This window comes from Micromys minutus (genome assembly GCF_963924665.1).
Source record: "Micromys minutus genome assembly, chromosome: 2".
In the NCBI taxonomy this organism is placed as follows: Eukaryota; Metazoa; Chordata; class Mammalia; order Rodentia; family Muridae; genus Micromys; species Micromys minutus.
Genome location: NC_137971.1, coordinates 79228231 through 79253467, shown reverse-complemented (window position 1 = coordinate 79253467; position 25237 = coordinate 79228231). Strand labels below are relative to the sequence as shown.

At 45.9% G+C, this 25237-nt stretch overlaps 1 protein-coding gene across 1 annotated transcript in view; it reads left to right on the top strand.

The window, feature by feature from the left end:
* XYLT1 (xylosyltransferase 1) overlaps positions 1-25237 on the top strand; it is a gene marked incomplete at both ends in the record, with an annotated part of 279257 nt that overhangs the window by 70020 nt on the left and 184000 nt on the right. The window contains one exon of the mRNA XM_080912760.1: positions 19676-19714. Coding sequence (XP_080768886.1) covers positions 19676-19714 — 39 coding nt within the window. The remainder of the gene's footprint in view (positions 1-19675; positions 19715-25237) is intronic.

Here is a 25237-nt window from a genome sequence, read left to right as displayed (position 1 = left end):
TAGGGCTTAATGAGATGAAGTCCAGTCAGACTGATGGATAACTATCTCCACATCAGTCTCTAGAATGTTCTCATCTTCCCAGACTGTTGTTCCACATCAGGGTCCAGCTCGTGACCACCCCTATCTACTTGCCTGGACTTGACCACTGCAGGGGCCAAGTGTGTGAGTGGAATCATACAGTACATACAACCATCCTTTATGTCTCAGTGAAGTATCTTCAAAGTCCATCTTTATCTCATGACTCAGAATTCAAGGCAGAGCAGCCTCTGTCCAGGATCGACCACATACTAGGGATGTCCCATGGTACCCATGATCTGTCCCAAGGTAGACATGGCATTCTCCCATTGGCTGTGGTTATTAGCACTGCTGTGAACTTCATCTATGAATGCTGGCTCATAGCCTTGATTTTAACCCTTCAGGTACCATGTGACTCATTTAGAAAGAGACTACTACAGTCATTTCCCTTATTATTCTTGTTTATGTATGTGTGTGCATGAGTGTATATGCATGTGTGTACGTGTGAGAGAGAATGTGCATGCATATACATATAGAGATCAGAGAAGGACCTCGGGTGATGTTACTCTGGAAGCCATTCATTCGCCTTTACTCTCAGACAGGGTCTTCTTCCAATATCCCAAAACTTTGCCAAATGAGCTATCTGGCCAGCAAGTTTTAGGGGTCCACTTGTCTCTGCCTCCCATTTCACCATCTCTAGAACTCCGAGCCCTTACTACATGGGTTCTAAGGATCGAACTCAGGCCCTCATGCTTGCATGGCAAGTGATTTACCAGCCGATGCTTACTCTTCTGTTTTTAAAGGACTGAAGCAATCTCTCTTGAAAGCAATTGTTGCTTTAGGATTTGGTGGCAAACTCTTAGAATCCCAGCACTTAAAATGCCAGGGAGGAAGGGTGTGAGTTCAAAGTCAGTCTGAGCTGCATGGTGAGACCCTGTGTCAGGGAGGAGGGTGGGGCTTTGCTCATAATCATTTTATATTCTTCTAAGGAAAGACTCAATTCTTAAGAGTGTGGTTGTCTGGCTGTGTGTGTACATATGTATTTATGGATGTGCCTGTGTGTGTGTGTGTGTGTGTGTGTGTGTGTGTGTGTGTGTGTGAGAGAGAGAGAGAGAGAGAGAGAGAGAGAGAGAGAGAGAGAGAGAGAGAGAGAGAGAAACTGAGTCTTGTGTCTATTTCATAGATGAGAAAATGAGAGCATGTGATTCTTGACATTCCCCAGTCTAATAGTGGCTTCTGAAGACCCTAAAAGTCAGAATTGACAGCAACCCCAGCTGTCACATCTGTCTTTTCTAGAAATGACACCCAGAAAAGGTTTTATGTCCCAACAACCCAACTGTGTCACTCAGATTCACCCAGCACACCCTGATTTCTCTTCCTGTCATGCCCAGTCTTGGGAAGCAGAGAAAGGCAGATTTCTGGAGCTCACTGGGCAGACACCTCTGCCAAGATGGTCAGCTCTAGGTTCAGTAAGGCACTCTATCTCAAAATATAAGCTACTGAAGATATGTGCCTTTGATCTTTACAAGTGGGTGTATGCACTGACATGCACTTACATATGTGTTCATGCACATACATGTGTACCCACATGCATGCTCATTAACACAGACATGTTCATTAGCATGCACTGGCACACCTACATATATGTTCATGCATACACACAGGTGGGTTAGACCAAAAGAACACTCCTTGGCACCATCAGCTGCAGACAGGAGTGTATTTGTGTTTGACTCACTGTACCCCTCTCATGGCAAGAGGCCAGGATGAGAAAGCATAGCACTATGTCAGGCACCATCTCTGTCCTGCTGAACCTCAGTTCTTCATCTGTAGAGTGGGTGACTCGTTGCTGGGCTTCTCGCAGCTCCTGTATGCTCAGATCCAGCAGGGAAGGAGCTATCTTCCTCATTTGGAACTCAGCAGATGGATCTAGGAGTATGTACTGATGGTGTCCTCCTTCTGAACTGTGTGGGCCCCGTGTGAACTGGGGTGAGCAAGTGTTCACAACTAACAGACACTGGGATGTAACAGACAGAATGTAATATGCTTGAGTCTGGGGGACCCTAGGGGGCTCTGCACATCTTCGGGACGGGAAGTTGACGAGACAGTGAACTGAGGGGTGCTGGCCCATTTTACATAAGTTACCTAGCAACGGAGCGGAGATGTGTGACGAGTGGTGTTGATGGAATGGTATTTTGGATGTTCGTATATTTTGTTGGTTGGCGTGATTCTTGTTCTTTCCCCTTCACTTTTCTACCCCTCCTCTCTTCACTCCTCTCCTCTCTCCCTCTAGGGACCGAACCCAGGGCCCTGGGCAATGCTGGACACAAGCTCTCCTTCGGAGCTCCAGCTGCAGTCAAGTCTTCATTTCTCACAGCCCACAAATGCCGGTGTCGCTTCCCCAAGCTGCAAATTGACCTTTATCTAACGCAGATTGATTTTCTTTTAGTCTTTTCATTTTAGACAGAAGAAAGGTATTTTACCAGACTTTAATATTCTGTCACATGTCCCTTCTTGATTTTCTCATCGTCCATAACACTATGGAGGACTGAATAATTTGTAAAGCTTGCTGGGTAGGAGCAACCTCTTGGCTTCTACTGTGTGCAAACTGTGATGATCCCTCTAAATGGAAAATAGAAATTACTGGAAATTCACCTTAAAATCTCCAGCATGGTGTCTCATTAGTGGCTGGTCAGGGGAGCCCTAGCTCTGACTGTGCAAAAAGCTAGTGAATATTGCCACAGTGGCCATATAGAAACACCCCCCCCCCCCGTGTGTGTGTGTGTGTGTGTGTGTGTGTGTGTGTGTATGTGTGTGTGCATGTAGCCAGAGGATACTGGGTACCCTGTTCTATGGCTATCCATCTTATGCCTTTGAGGCAGGACATCTCACATCTCCTAACCCTGGACTAATCTGAAGCAGGACATCTCACTGAACCTGAGCAAAACTGCTGGCCAGAAAGCCCCAGTGACCCTGCTGTCATTCCCACAGCATGGGGATTACAGGTGTGCTGGCAGCCATTCTTTGATTTTTACATGAATGCCAGGGATTTGAACTCAGGTCTTTATGCTCAAGTAGCAAGTACTCTTATCCACCGAGCCATTTCCTGAACCCAGGAAAGATGCTGTCTAATAATGATTTATGTCACCTCTATTACTATGGGATTAGTATCTATGAGACCTCTGTTACATTTTTTTTTTAATGTGGGTTTGGTGCTGCATGCTTTTAATCCCAGCACTGGAAAGGTAGAGAAAGACGGATTCTTATAACTCACTGGCCAGCCAGCTAGGTAGAAATGCGTTAGAAGGTAGTGAGAGACCTCATTTAATAAGACAACAAAAAAGTAGGTGGCACTTGGACACTGGTACCCATGGCCAACCTCTGACCAACCCATACTTACGTACCTCCTCACACACATGTGCACACACCGGTACTTCCACACATCTACATGCCTACCCCATCCTTCGCCAGAGAGCAATGGCTACCCTACATGCTTATTTAATATGGCTACTAAAGAATTAGTCTCACTATGGAAACAGCTTGGTGATGCTTGCCTGGGGAGGAGGCAGGAGGTCTTTTAAGGTCATTATTCTCTAACATAGTTTGTGGACTGTTTACACAGCATTTACATGGTTTTAGCCATTATGATTGAACAGGAGATTACTTAGCACAAGTAAGAGGATTCTTTCATGTTATATGCAAATACTTGTCTATTTGACAGGAGGAGCTTGAGCCTCCGATAATGTGGGATCTGTAGGGCTTTCTGGGAGAATTCCTGAGCATGGTAAGAGACTACCATCCTAGCCTTAGACCCTGCACATTGACTGAGGCTGCTTTTCTCTACCTTTGACATTGTGCCCCGCTCACCCTCTCTTTCCAAACTGATTTTATCTGACTCTGTTAAAATGTGTGAGCAGTTTATGCTACCTGCCGAAAGCGGGGTCTTAATTAGCCTTAATTTTTGAAGTCTGCAGCTGTAAACTGTGTTGGAAAGATTGAAAAGATTAGCAAACTAGTAATAAGATAATTGTCCCTGAGAAACGTTGTTAGCATGTAAACACAGTTAGCAGGTGAGATCGGAACGACTGTACTATCTCCCCCTTTCGGTATCTAAAGCTGAGTCTGTGTGATTGATTATAAATGCAAAGTATAAAAGGGAAATATAGAATGCTTTATCTGTTACTCGTTTACTTTTCTTTTCTAGTTCAGAAATCAAAGTTGGCTTGGGGAAACCTGATGCTGGCCTCTCTCCACCTTCCTACCTAAATAATCACTGGATTCTAGTACCAGGAGTGGGGTGACTCAGAAAAATTTAAGATGTTTGAAACAATAGGCAAACAATGTGGAGGTGGTCTCCTAGGTTTTAGGATAGAAGAGTCCAGACCATGCACCACTCATTCCTATATTTTATTTTATTTTATTTGGATACAAAACCCAAGCATTCATGTGATATGCCAAGGTATGCTCTCCCACTGAGGTACACCCCTGGCTTTAGAAACATACTTTAGATTTATGATATCCATATATGAAATATGATTGCACCAGAGCCTAGTTTATTAGCTATGCCATGCATCACATACACAATAACCTTTCTGCTTTTATAATATATATGTATATGTGTGTGTATGTGTGTGTGTGTGTGTGTGTGTGTGTGTGTGTTAGCTGACCAGTTATTCACTGCCATTTCTGCACACGCTTTCTTTTTTTATGAGGAGGCTATTCCTTGCTTTACAGTAAGGGGACAATTCTGCCATTTATTCTGGCTTTTAAGCATCTGTCTTCCATCTGCCTCTTGGATTGCAAACTAACATGGCTGGAGCGTCACTAAATCTAGAGTCAGTAACTATTCATCCAGAGCTTTCTATGGACCAGTCCCAAGATGACTCCATTAAATATCCGAATAAAGAGGACAATCCTCAGCCTTGGGAAAATGAAGCAAGTTGTCTAAACAGCACCAACAGACCTCATGCTATGGCGTTTTTGCTTTATTGCATTTTATAGGTACTATACATTTTTCATACTGAAGAACTGTGGCAACCTCCCATTAGGCTAGGCCATGAGCACCAATAATTCTGGTGATCATTAGCATTTTTATCAACTGATTCTTTTGAATTAAGTTGTGTGCCTGCTTTTGGACATAGTGCTATCATGCACTTAATTAGTATCATATGAGAATAACTTCTGCATGCATTGAGCATCCAAAAAGTTCGTATGGCTGGCTTTATTGCAATGATCACTTTCTTAGTGCCATTTGGTGCTGAACCTATGGAGCCTCTAAAGTGTGGACGTGTGTATCAGGATAAGAAGGCAGCCATGGAACTCTGCTCCATCTCTGGCTGGAAAGACTGCTCATAACCAAGTATCCCTGGTAAATCACATGCTTTTCTTAGGCTGAATCATCCTTGGACATCGTAGACAAGTCTGCTTTATGTCCAGCTCACGTTCCATTCTCTCCCCGCCCCCACCGCCACATTTTCTCTAAGCCCAGTTTCTTCAGTAGTTATGTCTTGAGACCCAAAGCTAGTGATTCTGAACCCCAGTTCTCATTTCCACAAGCCCCAGTTCACACCACACGTGAGCATCCTAAGTAAAGAATGGTGTTGGCATAGGTGCGTTGGCAAACCGCTGGGCCCATGCTTCTCCTGAGAGGGGAACTTGTTCACTTGCCAGATGAGCAAGTGCCTTTGGGACGTGCTAGTGTGTGTTACCAGAACTCCAGCTTTGCATCTTTCTCTGAAAGTCGTCACTCCATGCCATTCCTTCATTCTTAAAACCTTACGCAGGTGGATGAAAGCACCTCTGAACGGAACTCGGCTCTCCAGTCCCAGTTCATTAGTTACAACTGCAAAACCTCTGGCAGCCACAAGTCCCAAAATGCCTTCTCCACAGAGGCTCTGGGACACTGGGGATGATTCCCACTGTGTAGGGAATGAGAAGTGAGTCCTTAACTAGGGTCTGTGTCTCCCATTCTTTCTCACCCTCCCCTGCAGATGTCTCAGTGAAGTTCTGGGGAAAGAAACACTGAGGCCCCTGAGTGGAGCCCTACAGAAACCCCAAGCACAGCAGACCTGTGAGCCAGCATCCCCCTCCCACCCAGCCCAGAAAGGCACAGGAATAAAGAGGAACATTGTGGGCTTTGGCTCAGCCCAGCAGGAATTAGCACAGAAGTTGTAGCCTGGGTGTCAATTATCAACTTGCCTGGGGATCTCAGGCTCTTGCTTGACCTTGGCAGGAGGTCTGACAAGTTGGGCTTTCTGGGTGTAGAATTTGTTGGGTTCCAAAACAAAGCCATTGAGATGGAGTTGAGGAGAGTTGCTTATTCACTGGAGAATGGTGTTCATTGTATATTGGGGTGCCCTGTACCCCCTTTTCTTCCTCTTGCCGTGTCCTGTCCCTTTCTCCCAGCTGGGGCTTTGTGAGCAGTGAGCAGCACGCTGTCTCAGACTGGGCTTTCTTTGGTCTTCCTGCCTCTGGGGGCTGTGCACGTTTTGGGTTCCTTGTGCCAAGTCTGTTGTCATGGGTGATGAGAGCACTTCCTTCCAGTGAACAGCCCCACAGTTTGCAGGCAGCTGCAGAGGTGGCTGCAGGAAGCTAGCAGATAGAGAACACCAGGAACTTCTTCCTGTTCTGCCTACTCCTGCCTGCTACATCTGCCCTCCTGACCCACATCCCCTCCACCCTCCTGGTCTCCCCTCCCCCGGCCCCCAGCAACTCACAGTCCCTATGAGACAGACCATGAAGCTGGGGAGAAGGTCCCATTGTTAAAGTACTTACAGCGTTCATATGCCCAGCACCCTGTAAAAAGTCTAGTGCATATTATACAAGCATGTTTTGTCCAGCGCTGAGGTAGGGTCAGGAAGTATCCTTGGAACTTGTTAGATAGCCAGTCTATGCAAAGAGGAGAGTTCCAGGTTTAGTGAGAGCAATTGTAGAAGACACTTGATATCAATGCGCAAGCACACACATAAACACACACACACACACACACACACACACACACCAGCATACCATGAAGCCCAATGTAGAGGCTGATCATTCATCTGTCACTGTGTTCAGCCTGTTTCTGTCTCATTAGAACCTGTTTCTCCTGTGAAGTACAAATGGCATGTATATATGTACATGACATGAAGAAATATACCATAGGAATTCATTCCTGGGACTGGGGCAGGGTGGGGGCAGACTGGAGAAGGTGTCCGTGAGCAACATGGTGAGTTCTTAAGAGCTGGCACCCTTATGGTTGAAGGGTCACAAGCTCGGATGCTTCCTGGACACGAGTTGATGGACATAACCGGCTACGGCACAGCATCCAACTCCAAGAGGCAGAAGCTGTGTGATTCTTACTGTGGCCTGAGGCCTGTCTGCCTTTGCCGAATCTGGTGACATCTCAACCAAAGGCATCCACTAAGATTCAGAGGTATAATCCTGTATAGAAATGGCTCCAACTAGCTTCAAAATGCTTTCCTCGAGGTGTAGGCCAAAGCAGACAGCACCCAAGTATACTGGTTCATTTCTTTGTTGATTTTCAGATGACAATGACAGTAGCAAGGTTAAGCCAGCCTTTCTGGATTTTGAGCAAGTCTCATGACTCTCTCAGCTACATTTCTACCTCTTTAAATTAGGAATGATACCCCAGCATATTTCTAGCATGGAGCCCAATAAACAACGGGCGACACAAAGAGTACCACCTCGTAGTAAAACTATAGAAAGTAGCTGTTCATATGTCCGGACTTTCGGGGCATTTTATTTTCTAAATATCTTATCTGTTTGTCTGTCAGACAAATATGTAGGCAAGTCTTGCCTCAAACTTGCTGTAGAAGTGAGGATGACCTTGACCGTGTGACCTTCCTTCAAATGCCTCCTGACTGTTAGGATTATAGGTGTGTTCCAGCATGCTCCTGCTACGTACAGTGCCGGGGATGCATGCTAAGCAGGTGTCCCAGCAAGTGAGCTACCTCCTCAGTCCCATAATAAACATCCTGTCTCACAACTGTTCTGTGAGAGTGGATTGATGATGTAATAAAATGTTGCTTATACTTTTATTGCTGTCACTTACTGATTGTGGTTCCTTTTAAGGACCACAGAATGATAGCTGTGAAAATGGCCACCATAGGGCTGGGGTTGCTCCACTGTAACTGGGGCTGAGATGGAGCTATGACAGATAAGATGTCCACTAATGCAATACACCAGGTCCTGATTTAGCCTAGCATACAGTAGGTACTGAATTATATCATCGGCACTGAAAAATAAAGTGGTCATTGTCATCACAGTCATCATCATTGTTACTGTCATCAGCGCCATCGATGTCACATAGAAATGGAAAAGGGGCTCAGGAAGGCAGGCTGAACCTTCCTCTGCGGAGGTGAGCTGACCTCCACATGGACTAACTGTAGAAAGACCATCTTCCTCCTTGGACCTACAGAGTGACCATGTATTTTCAGCAGCTCTAGCAGACCAGTGAGGAACCTTCTGTCCATCCCAGAGCCTGGAGTTCAGAGCTCTTTCCTCCCTGCCTTCAGGATTGTTGTTGTTGTTGTTGTTTTTCTTGTTTGTTTGTTTGATTTCTTTTTTCCTCCATGGCTTGTGTTGGCATTTCTGTGTGTGGCCTCTTGGATACATTCCACCCATGAAGCTGGGATGTGGTGTCTTTGGTACAAAGTATGCTCTGGTAATAGAAGAGCCGAAGAGAAAGGGAGTGGGGGAGTCTGGAAAGGCTGAGAAATTTGTTTTGGCATAACAGGATGAATCTGGGACTCCGTAACGTCTAGAAACTTGGATTCCAGGCTGAGGTTTTGGCAGCGTTGAAGATCAAACCAAGGGATCACATGCTAGGCAAGTGACCTATGGTTGGCTACATTCCCAGCCGTACTGAATTTTGATTCAGACAGGAGGTAGCCCTTATAGGAAGCGCACTTCTGGCCTGTGATCTCACACAGACTCACCAGAAAGCAGGGGCTGGACTGAGGTCGGGGATGCACTGAGTCAACCTCGTAGAAAAGATGAAATTTATCAATAATGTCTGTTCATTTGCTGTATTAAGATTTTGAAACCAAGTAATTGGTGAACAATAACCGCATGGTGGGCTGGGGATACGATCACTTAGTGCTTACCTAATGTCTGTGAAATTCTGGGTTCAATCTCCAACACTGCACAAACTAGGTGTGGTGGCACATCCCCGTAAATGCCAGTACTTGGAGGGTAGGAGCAGGTGTGTCAAACATTTAAGGTCATCCTTAGCTATATAACAAGTTTGGAACCAACCTGGGCTTCATGAAACCCTGTCTTCAAAAGCATATTGTATACACACACACACACACACACACACACACACACACACACACACACACACACCCTCATAGGCCCCACAGAGGGACAGAGTTACACACCTGCATCCATAAGTTTTCTTCCTTTGCTCTTCTTTGGTTCTTAATTTCAGACCTGGGGCTCAAATCCATACTGCCTCCCGGTGGAACAGCGTCCTCACCTGCCAATCCCTCCAAAACACAGAGCACAGCACAGTATCACTGAAATACCAGGTAGTGGATGAGACACTCAGTGGCACTGGTACCAGGATAGCTACTGCCATCTTGGTCAACCCAGTGAGTGAATGTGAAATGGCTTGGTGCCTCGGAAATGCCCAAGACTGAGCTGAGCTGGAGGCGTTGCTTGTGCTTCCACGCCCTGGCAGTTGCTCTTGGATGCAGAACTGAAGGCCATGGGCTGGAGCCCAAGAGTGAGCTATTGTCTGGGTGGCACTGGTAAAGGCTGAGGCTGCTATAGGCAGGGCCTCTTTGTGGACTAAAGTGACTCTTCACTTAAAACGAAGAACATGGTAAGGTGACAGTTCTTGTCCTCAGAGGAGGATTGCTGCTGGGACTTTCCCACTCTGGGCTGAGGCTGAGCCAGGTTAGCAAACTCTACCTCAGTCCCTTTTCACGGCAAGGATGAGAGAGGGTTTCTGCTGTTGTCATCACTGTGGTTGAGTGTGCTGTGTAGGTGTGTGTTTGCATATGTGTGTGCCATGTCACATGACTGAGTGTGCCCATGGAAGCAGTGGGTAGACAAGAACCACTCACCTTGTAATTTGGGGGACAGGACCTCTCTGGAACCTCATTGTTTGCAGGCTACTCTGGCTGGCCAGTGAGTTCTGGGGACCATCCTGTGCCCATCTCCCCAGCTTTTACATGTCTGGGGAATGAACTAAAGGCTTTATGCTTGTGAGGCAAACTTCTTTTGTCTGGATTGCTCCCTCAGTTCCTATCATTTACTCAACTGTAACAGCCATTAACTCAAAGACCCAGATGCAGAAAACGGGGAGACCTGGTACTAGGAGCATCCGATCCAGTCCCATAGTCTTTGTAGGTTCCTAGTAGGTACTAACCCTTAAACTGTGACATGTGGCAAGTGATTCCCATTCATCATATGGTTGAACCATAGATAAAACTTGTCACATAGTAGGTGGGCAACATGTACATCCATGGTCCTGAGTTCTGTGGTCCAAGTGTTGGCTCTGACATTGCAGCTGTTGCCTTTCCACAGTGGGACTAAAATCCTTTGGAGAGCAACCTAAGGGAAGATGCTTTTATTCCTTTCTGGCCCAGGGTTCCATGGGGTTCACTCACGGGATTGTGCTGAGGCAGGGCATCATAGTACGGAAAGCCTGGTGTGGCTGTTCACCTTATTGTGTACATGGAGGATGGGGGAAGTGGGGCTGGAGGAGAGGGAGAGAGGGGGAGGGGAGGGAAGGGAAAGACAGAAAGAAAGAGAGATAGAGAGAATACTAATGAACTGCTCTCCTCATGACCTACTTCTAACTAGGTATCACCCTTTAATATTTTCAATTTTTTTCCAAATCACCTTGCCAGCTAGGGACCAACCCTTCCCTATATGAGCCTTTTACAGAGTCACTTCAGAGCTAAACTAAACTATAAGAGATACCTACTAATGATCCACCTTGGGCAAATTACTTCTCTAACCATCAGTTTCACCATCTGTTAAATGGGCTTTTAATGTCACCTCTTAGACATGAAATTTTAGTGACCCACTTAGCGAAATGCCTTACATTCAAGAGGAGCCTAATTCTTTCTAGTGTTCTGATTACTCTCAGTGGTGGACAGACATATGGCCTTCTTCATTTGTTGTGCTGGTGTGTGTGTGTGTGTGTGTGTGTGTGTGTGTGTGTGTGTGTATGTGTGTATGTGTGTGTGTGTCTGTCTGTCTGTCCGTCTGTGTGCATGTGTCTGTGGGAATGACTGTTCATGAAAACATGTGACCAGGCTGGAGGTCACCAGAAGTTGTTTTCTGTTATTTCTCCATCTTGCATTTTTTGGAACAGAGTCTCTGGGGAATCTCGTCAGCTGGACTGGCTTCCAGGCAACCCCCTGAGCTCTACCTACTCCCTGCTCACTGCCAGGCCTGGTTTCTAGGTGAGAGCTGGAGATGCTCACCTTTGTCCAGTGGGCACTTTGCCATATGTTCCAAGGCAGGATTCCTTGTTGAACCCAGAGCTCACTGATTCAGTTAGACTGCCCGGCCCGGATTCCTCTCGGATCCTCCTGTCTCAGCCTCCCCAGAGCTGGGGGTCATATCGGCACATGTGCTGCTTGGGGCTTTTCCATGGTTGCTGGGGTCTATGCTCAACCCCTCATGCTTGGACAGCAAACACTTTACTGCCAGCTTTTCCAGGCCCACATTCTTTTATGGAGAAATAGACCTTCTCGGGTACAAACAACAAAAGTGTACCTACAGTGGCAGACAGGTTTGTTGGCCATTCACGTTCTGGGCTCTGCACACTAAGGAAGGAAAATAGTAGGAGGCTGACTGAGTTCCCTACAGATTCTCCAAGGCCATCGGCACTGCACTCCCAGCTCCACAGGCTTGGGCATCACACTGTAGATTATTGGGGGAGATTTGGAATAAAATAGATGGAAAGAATATTAAAAAGAGATCAGACTTATATGTGTTTAAAACTTTTTAAATTTGGAAGGTAGCAAGAGGAAGACAAATGAACCCTGTAGCAATAGCCTGGAAGTGTTACTAGGTAAAAACAACAACAAAACAACCAACCAACAAACAAACAACTTATGTGACCTATGGAGTTTCTGATTTCTCCACCCCATCCGTATTTGAATGTGAGTTGTCACTCCTCACTAGAGTGTGTTCTGTGCGATTCTGGTCAGCAGTCAAAGCAGAACACTGCCAAGGTAACAAGGAGAGATCTGTCATCCCCAACATCCCTTCCTCATCCTCAGGACCACTTGCCAGGCATGTGCCTCACCTTCATCACAGAGCCACCTACCTGTGAGAGAAGTCACCAAGGAAATCTCACAAAGACAAATTTCAGTTATGTGGCACTGATTGCTGTGTTTAGGGCTTGAGAAAGGGGTGAGAAGAAACTACATAGGCCTTGGGAGATATCATGGGAGAGGAGACAGCCTTGGGCAGTTTCCATGGGGCAGGAGAGACACCTTATCCCTCTCAGTAGGAAGAAATTATTAACTGAAAATCCCTCAGGACACAGATGCCACCAGCGTCAGAAGTATTACAGGTCATGTGGATAGAAGACACTCAGTGGCCAACCGAGTAGACATTCAAGGTCCGCCTTTTGTCATTTCACCATCTTATATCCTCCTGACATAGGCCAGAGGCCATCAGGGTCCAGTAGGTGAGAATGGCCCACGGGAATTCAGTAAAAATGTAGGTCTTTTAACACTTGCCCTGAATACCCAGTACTGAGTTCCTAATGGACCTATAGCTGACATCAGAGAAACCAATTCTCTGGCCCTGGCCCTCTCCCCTTTGAGCACTGTTTGTAAACAAATTACACCCCTCCCCAGCTGCACTATGAATATCTGTGGTGTGGAGCAGGATACCTCCCCAGGCAGGGCTACAACTAGAGCAACTATTTGGCACAGAGAGATCATTTGAAGTGACATGTTGACTTCTATGGGCTTTTTTGCTGACCTGGAGTTAGTTAGTATATACAGCAACTTGTATTTCAGAAGAATTATGGCTTATTAAAGGTGTGCACCCAGGGATATGTCTACGTGTTCATTAGCCAGGCACCAAAAAAAAAAAAAAAAAAAAAAAGATTATTTTGACCTCATATACAATTTCTTCAGAGATTCTTACTGGAATAACTCTGGCTAGCTTAGACCTCTCTGTGTCTACCAAGCTGGCCTCAAACTCACAGAGATTCAAGTAGATGTGGGGATTAAAAGGCACAGACATCTTTTAAATACCTACTTTAGTAGAATGCTTTGGAGGACTAATGATGTCAGCCTCTTACTACTCTCAAAGATTAGGACACTGCGTTCCTAGGTCTGCCAAGGTCACTCTAGGGTTACATTTGTTACAGAGAGATACTTATTAGTGATGCCTCTATATATCCCACACAGTAAGCTCTAGATCCTCCTTTCACAGTGACCCCTGGGGAAGCCAGTATCTTCTGTTCTGTCCCCTTTCTGCTGTTTGTTGTAGGTTGAATAAGAATCCATTCAGTTTTCCTCATGGAGGCTCTAACCCCCAGTCCCTCCAAATGCCACTGTACTCGGAGACAGGGTCTCTAAAGAGATGAACTGATGCCTTCGTGGTAGGTCTGATGTGGTGTCATGGTGTGAAGAAGAGGTTTGACTATAGAGACACCAAAGGACATGTGAGGTGGTAGTGAGAAGAGTCTCTGTAAACAAAAGGAGAAGCCTTCAGAACAAACCTGAAGCACCTTGACCCCAGGGCTCCAGACTCTAGAAGAGTGAACAATGGTGGTCTGTTATTTATACTGATCAATTTATATGTTGCTATAGTGACTCAATAAACACGCCTACAGAAATTAAGCATTATTTGAACCAGAGCTGACCCTCTAGCCTGCCCTCTCTTCCCTGCAGATGATCTTGAACAAACTTCCAGTCTTCCTCTAGCTCCCACATTCTGGGATGGTGGGCATGTAACTTTACACCCAAGCTATAAGGTGCTGGTAATAGAACCCAGGGCTTTGTGCATGATGGTAGGCACTGTGCCAGCTGAGCTGTGCCCTCTACCCCCGGTTAAAGCACATCTCCACGCTAGAAAATTTCCGTTCTAGCCACCAGCACAATGAGAGAGAGAGAGAGAGCCACAGTAGTCTTCAGACACATCTCATGGGAATGGCTGAGATGCAAGGTATACTGTAAGGTCCTGCTGACTTCAGAGGTCTTGTGTGAAAGGCATGAATCATTGTCACCTCCACCCTGAGCCATTGCCTAACATCCAATAACAAACCGCCTTCAATGTCCTTAGAGCAAACCCCAAAACCCAGAAATGCCTGGGGGTCTAAGGTGTACCTTCTTCCTTTTCTGTCTTTCGTGAAGCTTAACTGCTTGTTAGACTCTGGCCTTCGGTCTCCATGGATTACACAATGTGTGAGTCGAGCTTCCTGATCTCATGAACAAGACTTGTGATGGACAGATGAGTTTCATTTCTCTAAAACCGTAATCTGGCTTTCCTTGGGTTGAACAGTCAGCCCAGAGGCAAGTGTTCACAGAGTCTGTCTGACTCACTCGTGGCTTGCTTGTGGTGACCAGGCTGCTGGCACCAAACACAGAAATCTCATGTTGGCTGTGCTGCTTAAATCCTTCAGTTCCCTCTGGGCCAGGGACCAGCTTCATTTCTAGTCATGGCTCCTATGTTCCTTTCTCTCAACAGTATCTACAACCTTAAAGCAACAAAACTTGTGTGTGGGTGTGGGTGGGGTACGTGGGTGTGTTCTGCTGTTTGCTGATGTGATACTGCTTATTGCTGACCGTATGTCTGGTAGACATGAGCCAAAGTGTGAGATGGCTATTTTATTTTTTAAGTTGGACTACGTTCTCCATTTTATATTGCTATAAAAGAGAGGGCCATTGATGGCTCAGCGCTCTATGGTGTGACCTGGGCAGGTTGTTTCAGCTCTCTCTGGTGGTCAGCTTCTCTGACTCTACCCTCTGAGGGTTGTTACAGGGGAAACTGAAATGAAGGCTGCCCAGGAGGCAAGCCCAGGGCCTGGAATGTGGAAAGGGTTCACTCAGTATTAGTCGCCATTGTTGGTGAGCATTTCCTACTTCCTAAACCCGCAGCGCTTTGAAATCGGAAGAGGAGCATCAGGTCAGTTCCAATAGCAGCTGCAGTTGCTAAAAATTCCAACCTCTCTTCTGGGCTCAAACATGTTGAACAAGGGATGCTCACCTTGTAGTGTTTAGCTGCTCTAAACCTTGATTAAGTGATAAAGTTAATAAACCAGAGGAAGGGACGCAGTGTAGCTCTTGGGGAAAGAGACGCTTCCGTGGCCATCTCCTTTAGTGTTATTTTGGCCTTTAGTGAGTCCTAAAGAATTTGGTAGGATTCAGAAGGTGAACTTGGAGGCCATCCAGGATCCTTATGGCCAAGTGTATTGTGATTGGTGTCATGGTACAGCTAACAGAAGTCCCAGCCCTGAGAAATCATAGTTGCCCGTCATAGTTCAGTGTATTCCCTTTGAGTGCATTTGTATACTTAAGAAAAGTGAGTTCCAAGGTTGTGGGACTTATGACAAAACATTTAGTTCTTTCAAAGTCAGCGTTTAGAGAGTGCATCAGTTAGCTATGACCACAGCAATGCTGTGTAACAAATTACTCCAAGCTCAGTGCAGGAAAAGAGCAGACATAGAGTTTCTCTGTGCTTCCTATTGGATGGGGGTCTATGTGTTGGGCTTAGTCTAAGCTGCAGGTTCCATGCCTCTCTCCACATAGTTCTCCTTTGCACCAGTTGCCACCTGAGTCATATTCTTCTTGAGGTAGAGAAAACCACAGAAGTTCATGTTCAATCATACCTCTCACTTCTGTGTTAGACGTGTTCTGAGAAACTCCGAGTGGATCAACTGAAGTGACCAAGGCCAAGCTGAACCTCAAAGTCCCAGGACTGGACAGTGTAGGTCTAGGGAGCAGTAAGGAGTGAGGTTCACAGATTCAGTCTCAGTTGGTTCTCCATTTGCCTTCTCCACATTGTCATTGCACTCGGTGACCCAAGTGCTTTTCCTGGCATAGGAGGTTCTGTGGGCCTGGCATGCTTATTACAATTCCAGAAACACTCCACAAGAGTGGGTGAGCACGTTGCAAATTCTCCTTTGGTCCCTTGAAGCCTTCTCTCTGACAGACAGGAATTTACTCTACTGTAAACCTAAGAGTCCCAGTTTAGACAGACAGGATGGATTAGGCAGACGGCATCATTGACCCAGTTCCACTTCGTTAGCCTTTCCAATTAAGGAGGTTGTTACTGTGAGTGAGACCTCACAGATAGGCAGTCATACCTTGAGTCCTCAGGACCTAGCAGGTTAGGGAGAGTCTCACATTTCCAGTGTGCACCCAGCTAGGAAAAGGAAGTGTGTTTGGCATGAGAACAGCTGGGTGTTCGTGACATAGGCCCCTTGTGAGGGCTTCATCCTCTTCCTGGCCAGTTAATTAAGATGCCAAATAAGAACCCTTTGTACTCCTTCTCCCAGAAGCTTTTGAAATCAACCTCGGACTCCTGATGGCTTGTGACAGGGTCTGTGATTTTGGAACTCAAGATAAAGAGAAGATACTGTGCTGTGTCAAAGGACCAGTCTCTTGGTATCATCCTCATAATGGGTGTAGATTTTCCCATAGCTTCCCAGGGAAGGTTTTTCCTGGTGTAGTCATTCTTAGGGGTTTAGGATTGCATTCCCCTTTCTTTGCTGTCTTAGGATTCTGAGCAATGAAGCATAAGCCCTATACAATAGCCAAATGGGCATGAAGCACAACTTAATTAATCTGGGCATGCACCCAATGCCCCGTGCAGCTCTAGCTAGGATTTGGCTTTGGAGAAGGTGGCTAATTTTGAGGCTGAGCCACAGCTTCTTCTGTTCTGACTCATACCTAGATGAATATGGACGGAGGTACACTTAGAAGAGATAAGCAGGCTTAGGCGGATGGTGGTGTGAAGACCGAGGCTATGTGGGACAAACAGGGTCTGCTGCCAGCCACAGATGGGGGAAGATGAATCCATCTCTGGAAGAGTAACCTGGGGTCTGCCCTGTGTGGCCATTCAATAGGGAACCGGGCTCACCTCTCCAGCATAGTACTTCATTGACCATACACATGATGAGTGTAATTCGAAAGTAAGGTTGGGTGGAATCATGAGCCTGCACACCCACCCTGAGTAGCTCAGTAAACATTGAGTTCTGGTGGATTTTGAATACCACCCTGGGAAAAAGGTGGGAGAGGTTGTGGAGGGGAGACCCAAAGTGTTTCTCCAGGACTCCTCATCAGTTCCTTGTGGGTCAGCTTTGCAGTATGGGAGAGTGAAGGAAAAGTTTCCTATAGTGTTTTCCTGGGTGTGAGGACTCTCTGTGCTCAGACAGCATAAAAGTCAGAGGGAGGGAGGGGTCTCCATGGCAACATCCCATCCCTAAAGCAGGGCCAGGGAAGTGCTGCAACTTAGATTCAAAACTGGAATTGGGGGAAGATGAATTTTTTTTCCCCTTCAGGGAAAGTCTAGATGTCCGAATGTGCTTGAGACCATGCCTCAAATGTGCCACGAGTAAGATGCTGTCAGACAGCGATCACGACAAGGGAAGTGGTCTGATAGCTCCAGTAGTCCTGACACTCAGGAGGCAGAAGTGTGAGGATGGCCTTAGTTTGAGCTTGGCCTGCATTGCACAGCAAGTCCCAGGCCAGCTAGGGCTACACAGGAAGACCTTGTCTCAGACAGTAACTAAATATTTAAAATGTTTAATGGAAACAAGGCCTAATGATGCAGGCCTGCCAGAACAGCAAATTGGGAAACTGAGGCAAAAAAGGGAATTACAAGTTAAAGGCCAGCCTCGATACAGTGAGTTCTAGCAGACTAGCCCTAGCAATTTATTCAGACTCTACCTCAAAATACAAATTAAACTGAGAGGCCAGTGGAGTGCTTATGGAGTATACATGCAGCCCAGTGTTCAATCTTCTTCCCTCCCTCCCTCTCTCTCTCCCTCCCTCTCTCCCTTCCTCTTTCCCTCCCTCCCTCTCTCCCTCTCTCCCTCCCTCCCTCCCTCCCTCCCTCTCTCTCTCCCTCCCTCCCTCCCTCTTTCTCTCTCTCTTACTCTCTCTCTCTCCTTCCCTCCTTCCCTCCCTCCCTCCCTCCCTCTCTCTCTCCCTCCCTCCCTCCCTCTTTCTCTCTCTCTTACTCTCTCTCTCTCCTTCCCTCCTTCCCTCCCTCCCTCCCTCCCTCTCTCTCTCTCTCTCTCTCTCTCTCTCTCTCTCTCTCTCTTACTCACTCTCTCATTCTTCTTGCTCTTTCTCTCTTTTGCTCTTGTTCTCCCCGCCCCCTCTCTCCACCAGGAGTTTAGAATGTTGGGGTTTTTCCTCTCTCTCCTTTATTCACAATATTTAAAGAAAGCTAACCTGGTTGTTAATTTGCATGGCTTCCTAGAAACCTGTATTGGGGGAAAAATCTGCTTTGAGAGAGTCAGGTTTCAAACTGGATTTCTGCACAGGGCCTTACAACCATGGCCATTCTGTATAGAGGTTGCTAAATGTGGTTTTCCCAGAATCATGAACACATATGATGGTTCAGTTCCGAGCAGCCATGGTGTAGACAAAAATAGCCTTTATGTGCTAGGTTTCCTGTTTTCCTTGGAAACTACTCAGGGAAGGAATGCCATCACCTCTGATGAATTCTTGCCCCCTCCATCTGCCCCTGCCCTATCCCTCCCCCAACACAGAATTTATGCGTAGTGACCCCAGGGTTTACCACCCAGCATCCTCAGTCAATTGGCTTTTGTTGCTAGTGAGTGAATGGGATGTTTCTCTGGCCTGAAAAGATCTTTCCTGGCCTGGTGACATGCTGCTCACACAGGAATTGGCTACTCCTTCTTTCTTGTGTCTTCCAGTCTTGAAAGATTACACATAAGCTCACAACCTTGCTATGAACCATAACTTTATGTCTGATTCTCTTACGCACCCAAGTCTCTTCCAAATTGGGGGAGGGGTGTTGAACGCACTGAAGATGTGTTGAAAAGGTGCTTTTTCTTCTTTTTTTTTTTGTGTGTGTGTATGTGTGTGTATGCATGTGAATCCACAGGTACCATAATAACCACGCTCATGTGGCTACACGCATGTGAAGTGAGAGATCAGTCTCAGATATCATTCCTCAGGAGCCAGCCACATGGTGGTTTGTTTTTGTTTTGCTTGTTTTTTGGGAGGATGTGTGTTTGTTTGCTTGCTTGCTTCCTTGTTTGACAAAGTTAGGCTCCCTGGCCTGGAACTCATCAAGTAGGTTAGGCTGATTAGCAGTGAGCTCCAGGGATCTGCCTGTCACTGTGTCCCCAGCACAAAGATTATGAGTGTGTGTCCCTTCCTATCTTTTTATGCTAGTCCTTTGATTCAGGTCTCCTCCATGATTATCTGAGCCACCTCATACCCCCCCCCCCCTTCTTGGCAACTCCTTGTTTTGAACAGTGATCTACTTATGGGCAACGCTGGGCCTCTTTCATCCTCAGATATGGAAAGGAGGGCTGGGTTTCAGCAGGGAGGGTCAAGGTCTGGCATTCAAGAGGACTGAGAAGACAGGCTCTAACTGGCCCCGCCCCGCTGGGGAATATTGACAGGGTTGAAAGTAATGCTCAGTTTGAAAGTTGACTCACCACTTAAGAGAGTTTTCTCTTTTCTCCCCACAGGATCCACACCCAAGTCCACTGATCACCCTAGAGACCCAGGTGAGTGAGTCCAGTGGCCTTTGCCACTTATCTTTTTTTTTTTTTTTTTTTACCTTGAGGTTCTGTGACAGCTCTTCACAGGGATAGAAAATCTGGGAAGAAAAAAAAATGTACATTATCTCATTAAAGGGCTAATTATCCTTCCGATCACTTTAGGGTGACTTAAGGTGACTTGTCTTTCTGAAGTGTGGTTCCTTGGCTAAGTAATTGGCCACCCCAACTGGATTAACTCTGACGGGAGCAGACAATGGCATATCACCACCCAGATATAGACTCTAGACGTAACTGGCAGATAACAGCTTTCCCATAATGGGCCTTCAGTGATACTGTAACTACAAGGCCCAGCTCCCAGCACAAAAAATTGTACTATCTGCTCGGGTATGGGAACATTGGGAACAGTGTAGATAGCAGTGGAATGTCTAGGTGGGGCAGATGGCCCATGGGTCCAGAAATGGAAGAATGTGGTCTGACACTTATGTCTTCTCTCTGGGAGCCTTCCTCAGAGTCACTGAAGCATGGGTAGAATACACTTCTGCCTCTTCTGGCTTGTAGTGTGGATGGGACTGTCTGATCTCCAGGTTATTCCTATTCCGTTTTAAACATGCCTCCTGACAGAGTCCTAGTGAGAATCACAGGAACGATCTCCAGACTGTCAGAGGTGCATGGAGCGAGTGCCTGTGTAAGCTTTAATACTGTGGAATGCAGCACTTCCTACCGGCTTTGTAGGGGTGTGTCTACAGACTGATGACCTCTTTAGCTCCATGCTTTGGTCAGACAACAAGGAGAGAAGACAGGCAGGGCCTCCTTTGGAGCCCCAGCGAGAACACTTTCCAGGTGTCAGACACATTAAAACATATTGAACAGTTCATGAATGAGTAACGGCCCTTTGGGGGATTTTCTGTGACATGCTGGCAAGTACCACCTGCATACTCCTTCCTTTCCCAGCCCTGGGTCCTTGCCTTATACCAGCGTCTCAGCATGAATCTTCCTATCCTGAGCCAGGAGAGTCACAAACCACCTTGCTTCAGTATGGCCTGGCTGTTAAGAAGCCTCTAAGCTGCGTGGGAAATGGATCCTCAGGGAATCTCTGTGCTTGTCTGTCCTGTTCCTAGGGGCACAGCAGTATAGTTGTCCTAGGGAGGAGCAGACCCCCAGGGATGGTAGGACAGACAGATGTTCAGCTCTGGGGATGAGACGGATCTCATGTCCTCTGTTTTGCCGTTTCTCATTCTTTGCATATCTCTTTAGCCATTGTGTCTGTGAGTGAATTTTACCTGAGGAATTAAGTCATCTAATAGCTTGTTTTTCCTTAACTCACTGAATTCACTAGGCTTTAAAGACCAACTCAAACCTTTGGGCATTCTCAATCTGAGCATAACTTGATGCCAAGAGAATATGTGTGAAGATCTTACAGACACCTAGGATTGTCTCATGCATGGGGACCAGTGTAATCCCCTGGTGGTGAGAATGGCATTTGTTAATACATTGCAGCCATTACATTAAAAGCTCAAGGCCCTGTCTTGGGGAAAAAATAGCAGCACCCAGGGAACAGTATCTGAAGTTGACCCATGGCTTCTCTGTGGGAAATAATTATTTATCATAATGGGAAAAAAATCATCCTCTCCAAGGTGCCAGCGGGATCAAAGTTGAAAGACATTGTATCATTAGTACTATTAGTGAAATCACAGCTTTGGAGAACTATACTTGTGTGTGTGTGTGTGTGTGTGTGTGTGTGTGTGTGTGTATGTATGTATATATTTGCATAATGACAGAACTAAGCATAAAGGGTTCCTTTGGGTATCCTCCAAAACCATGCATGTGAATTTCCAGATGTTATAGGTAACACTTTGGGATGTGCCTGCCTCCCTGTCTACCCCTGGGTCATGAGATAATTTCCAGAATAGGTTGTTAGGCAGACTATAGAGAAAGACTCTACACTCGTTGCTCAACCCTTTCCCTAGAAGGCAACTTGTTCTGCTCAGGAAAGCCATGGGCAAGTAGTCCTTCTCCCGAGCACCAGAAGCCACTGCTTCTCTACTGCATTTGATCCTGCCATGCCCTGTGCTCTGGGCTTCATCCAGCTAGAACTTCCATAGGAAGAGCAGGAAGATGTCCACGTGTTTGGAAAACATGTCATGAGGGAGCAGCACTCCTACAAAATGGCCACTCTTAAGGTTGTGTGGGCTCCAGGGACCTAAGCATCGAGGTGGTGGTGCAAAGCACACTTTCAGCATCCATACCACACTGTCTTCATGACTTAAGCCTTTTCATGTTAGAGAGGCACTGTAGGGAGAGATATGTCAGTTAGTAAAGGGCTTGCTCCAGACTCCAAATTTTAAAAAATGAAGCTAGATGTTACGGTGATGCTCTGTCCCTAGAACTTGGGAGGCAGAGACAAGTGGGTCCCTGGGGTTCATTGGTCAGCCAGCATGTACTACTTGATGAGCTCTAGACTAATGGAGACTCTCAAGTTGACCTCTGGCCTCTACAAACACAGACAGACAGACACACAGACACAGCACATTAGAATGCAACCAAAGTATGATCTTTTTGTCCAAAGGCCATAGCCACATGTGACTTGTTGCTGGGCTTTACTCTGTCACAAGATACACAGTGGGATTCTACACAGCTGCCCCCATGCAGTAAGTCAGGCAAGAAGGATATGCTAGGTTTTTCTGGCAGAAAGCAGTGTCCTAAATGCAACCCATGCGGCATGAGCAAGCCAGCAGGCATGAAAGGCCTTGGGAGAGCTTACCCTGCAGAAGCAGCGATCACATAAATTCTGAGCCCTGGATAGGTTCCCTCTTCTGCCCGAAGTGTCCTTTCTGCTCCCAGAGAGTTTGCCTGCTGTGATAGAGTCCCAGACTTTACTATTGTGTGTTGCTGTGATAGAGTCCCAGACTTTACTATTGTGTGTTGCTGTGATAGAGTCCCAGACTTTATTATTGTGTGTTGCAATTCATAGTGTCCTTACATCACGCATGTGCAATATGGCTTTGCTTTTCACAGGTTTCACAAGATCTAAGGCCACCAAGATACCCATTTTCCTCCTGAATCCCACTGACTGATAGTCTTATAGTCCCTCCTCCATGGCCTAGTATACCTGCCCGGCACAGCTTTATGGAACTGGGAGAAATGTATCAACTGGTCACTGGTCCTCATGGCCTCTTCCATCAGCATGGTGGAACTTCTCATCTTCTCCGGGTAGCACGACTCTTATACTAATGGTTAGATTAATACCTTGAAGGAGTGAGTCTTAAGTCACTGGCTTCAGAATACTCTGTAACACATGGGCCCTGTGGATGTCTCAAGTAATCTCTGCTTGGCAATAGTGACCATTGCTCAGATCTCTGGATGGAAGTACCTGGGAACCAGATGTCTTAGAAATGAAAGAGTAAAACAGGAAAAGTCTGAAAGGACTTTAAATTTGGTTAGTGGCCTAGAATCTTTATTGTCAACAATATTTCTACAGTTATGCTATTATTAAATCTAGTTCCTAGACTTAAGGATCTTAAAAGTCAAATAACTTACCCAAGATCACATAGAAGAGACCTAGCCATGGTGGGTGCCATGTTTAGGGTCATATGACATCAGAATCTTTCTTGCAGCCTCTGTTTCATTAGGCTAGAGAGTGACATTGTTGTCATCAGTAGAAAGATTTGCTAGTGCTTAGACAAAGCCGGACGTACCAGTTCTGGTATTTGTAAACTTCCATCTGTGGATATACTCAGATGTGGGTGAATAGATGAATAGGTGGATCCGTAGAAGGCAGCCAGACATGTTGATGATAGATAGCAGGAAGATAGTGTCTTAATTACTATGCTATTCCGTGAATAAGATACAGTGAGTAAGTAAGGCATCCATAGAACGGTGGATGTCAACCTTCCTAATGCTGAGACCCTTTAATGCAGTTCCTCATGTTGTGGTGACCCCCAACCATAGAATTATTTTGTTGCTATTTCATAACTGTTTTTTTTTTTTTTTTTTTTTTTGCTACTGTTAGGAATTATAATGTAACTATCTGATATGCAGGATATCTGATGTGCAATCGCCCAAAGGGGTTTTGAACTTCCCACAAGTTCTCCCCACAAGTTAAGAACTTTTATAGAAGACAGTTTACTTGCAGCTTACAGTTTTAGAGAGTGAATTCATAACTCTCATGGAATAGAGCATCGTAGCAGGCAGGCAGGCTAGAGCAGTAACCTGAAGTTTACTTCTTGATTTACAAGCAGGATTTAGTGGTCACACTGGAAGTGGCATAGGCTTTTGAAACCTTAAAGCCTGCCCCCAGTGATACACTTCTTCCAACAAGGCCACACATTCTAATTGTTCCCAAACACTTCCACCTACTGAGGACTAAGTATTCAAACATATGAGCCTGTGAACGCCCTTATTCTTCAAATTACCACAGAGACAGGCAGATAGATAGATAGATAGATAGATAGATAGATAGATAGATAGATAGATAGATAGATAGATAGATAGATGAATGGATGGACGGATGGATGGATGGATAGACAGATGGATGGATGGTAGATACATAGGTAGACAGATATATGAATAAATATCTGGGTAGATAAACAGGGAATGTTTTGCACAAGTTTCTAAAGCTGTACTCAGATATGTGCATAGAGGTGATGGTGGACAGACACTGGAGCATATAGACAGATAGATACATAGATACCTAAAGACAAATAGATGCCTGGATGGTGGATACATAGACGGATAGACGGACTGCTTTGTTTGAAAAGTATTTTTATTTTATTTTTGTCATACAGGCTGCCATAAGGCCTGTGGGTAAATACCATAGGCTACAGAGCCAGTGGGGGGGGGAATTCATTTCAGAACGACAACGAAAAAAAAAAAAAAAACAGACTGTCTCCCTGAGCATCAATAATATGGTGATAAATCTGAATGCATATTTGATTCTTTTTCATTGATCCTCAAGGGGGACTATCATTTCTGAACCCACTCCAATTGCCAAGGCCTCTTGTCATTTAATTTCACCTTCCCTACTCAGTGACTCCTACTCCCCACAGTACCTCTGCTGATTAGCAAATGGCTCTGACTCAGATGCAGAGACACCTGGGGAGCTGTCCTGCAGGAGCTCTTTTGTAGAGTAAAGATCTGTCAATCCGTATTTCTGAGGTTGGCTCACCTGGAAGGGAACAGAAGTTCATTTACATGGAGATCACCCAGGGCCTGGAGATCAAGGGCAACAGGGGGAAATGTTCCTGACTGCTCAGTTTTCAAATCTAACCAGGTACTTGAATTCCTTTGATCAGCTAAATGGGGGCATGGAGGGAGGGAGTGACAGTCACATTATTTAAAGATGTTACTAGGGCCAGGAGGATTACAAACAATACCAGGGAATATGGAAGGGAATGAAAGCTTAAAAATTACACTGTGTAATCCATTCATCTTGGCTTATTCAATAAATAGCTGTGAGGCCATGCAGAGGCCAGGCCTTGTGTGAGACATCAAGGGTGTGACAGCAGGAGAAGCCGAAAGAAGGCTTCTGCC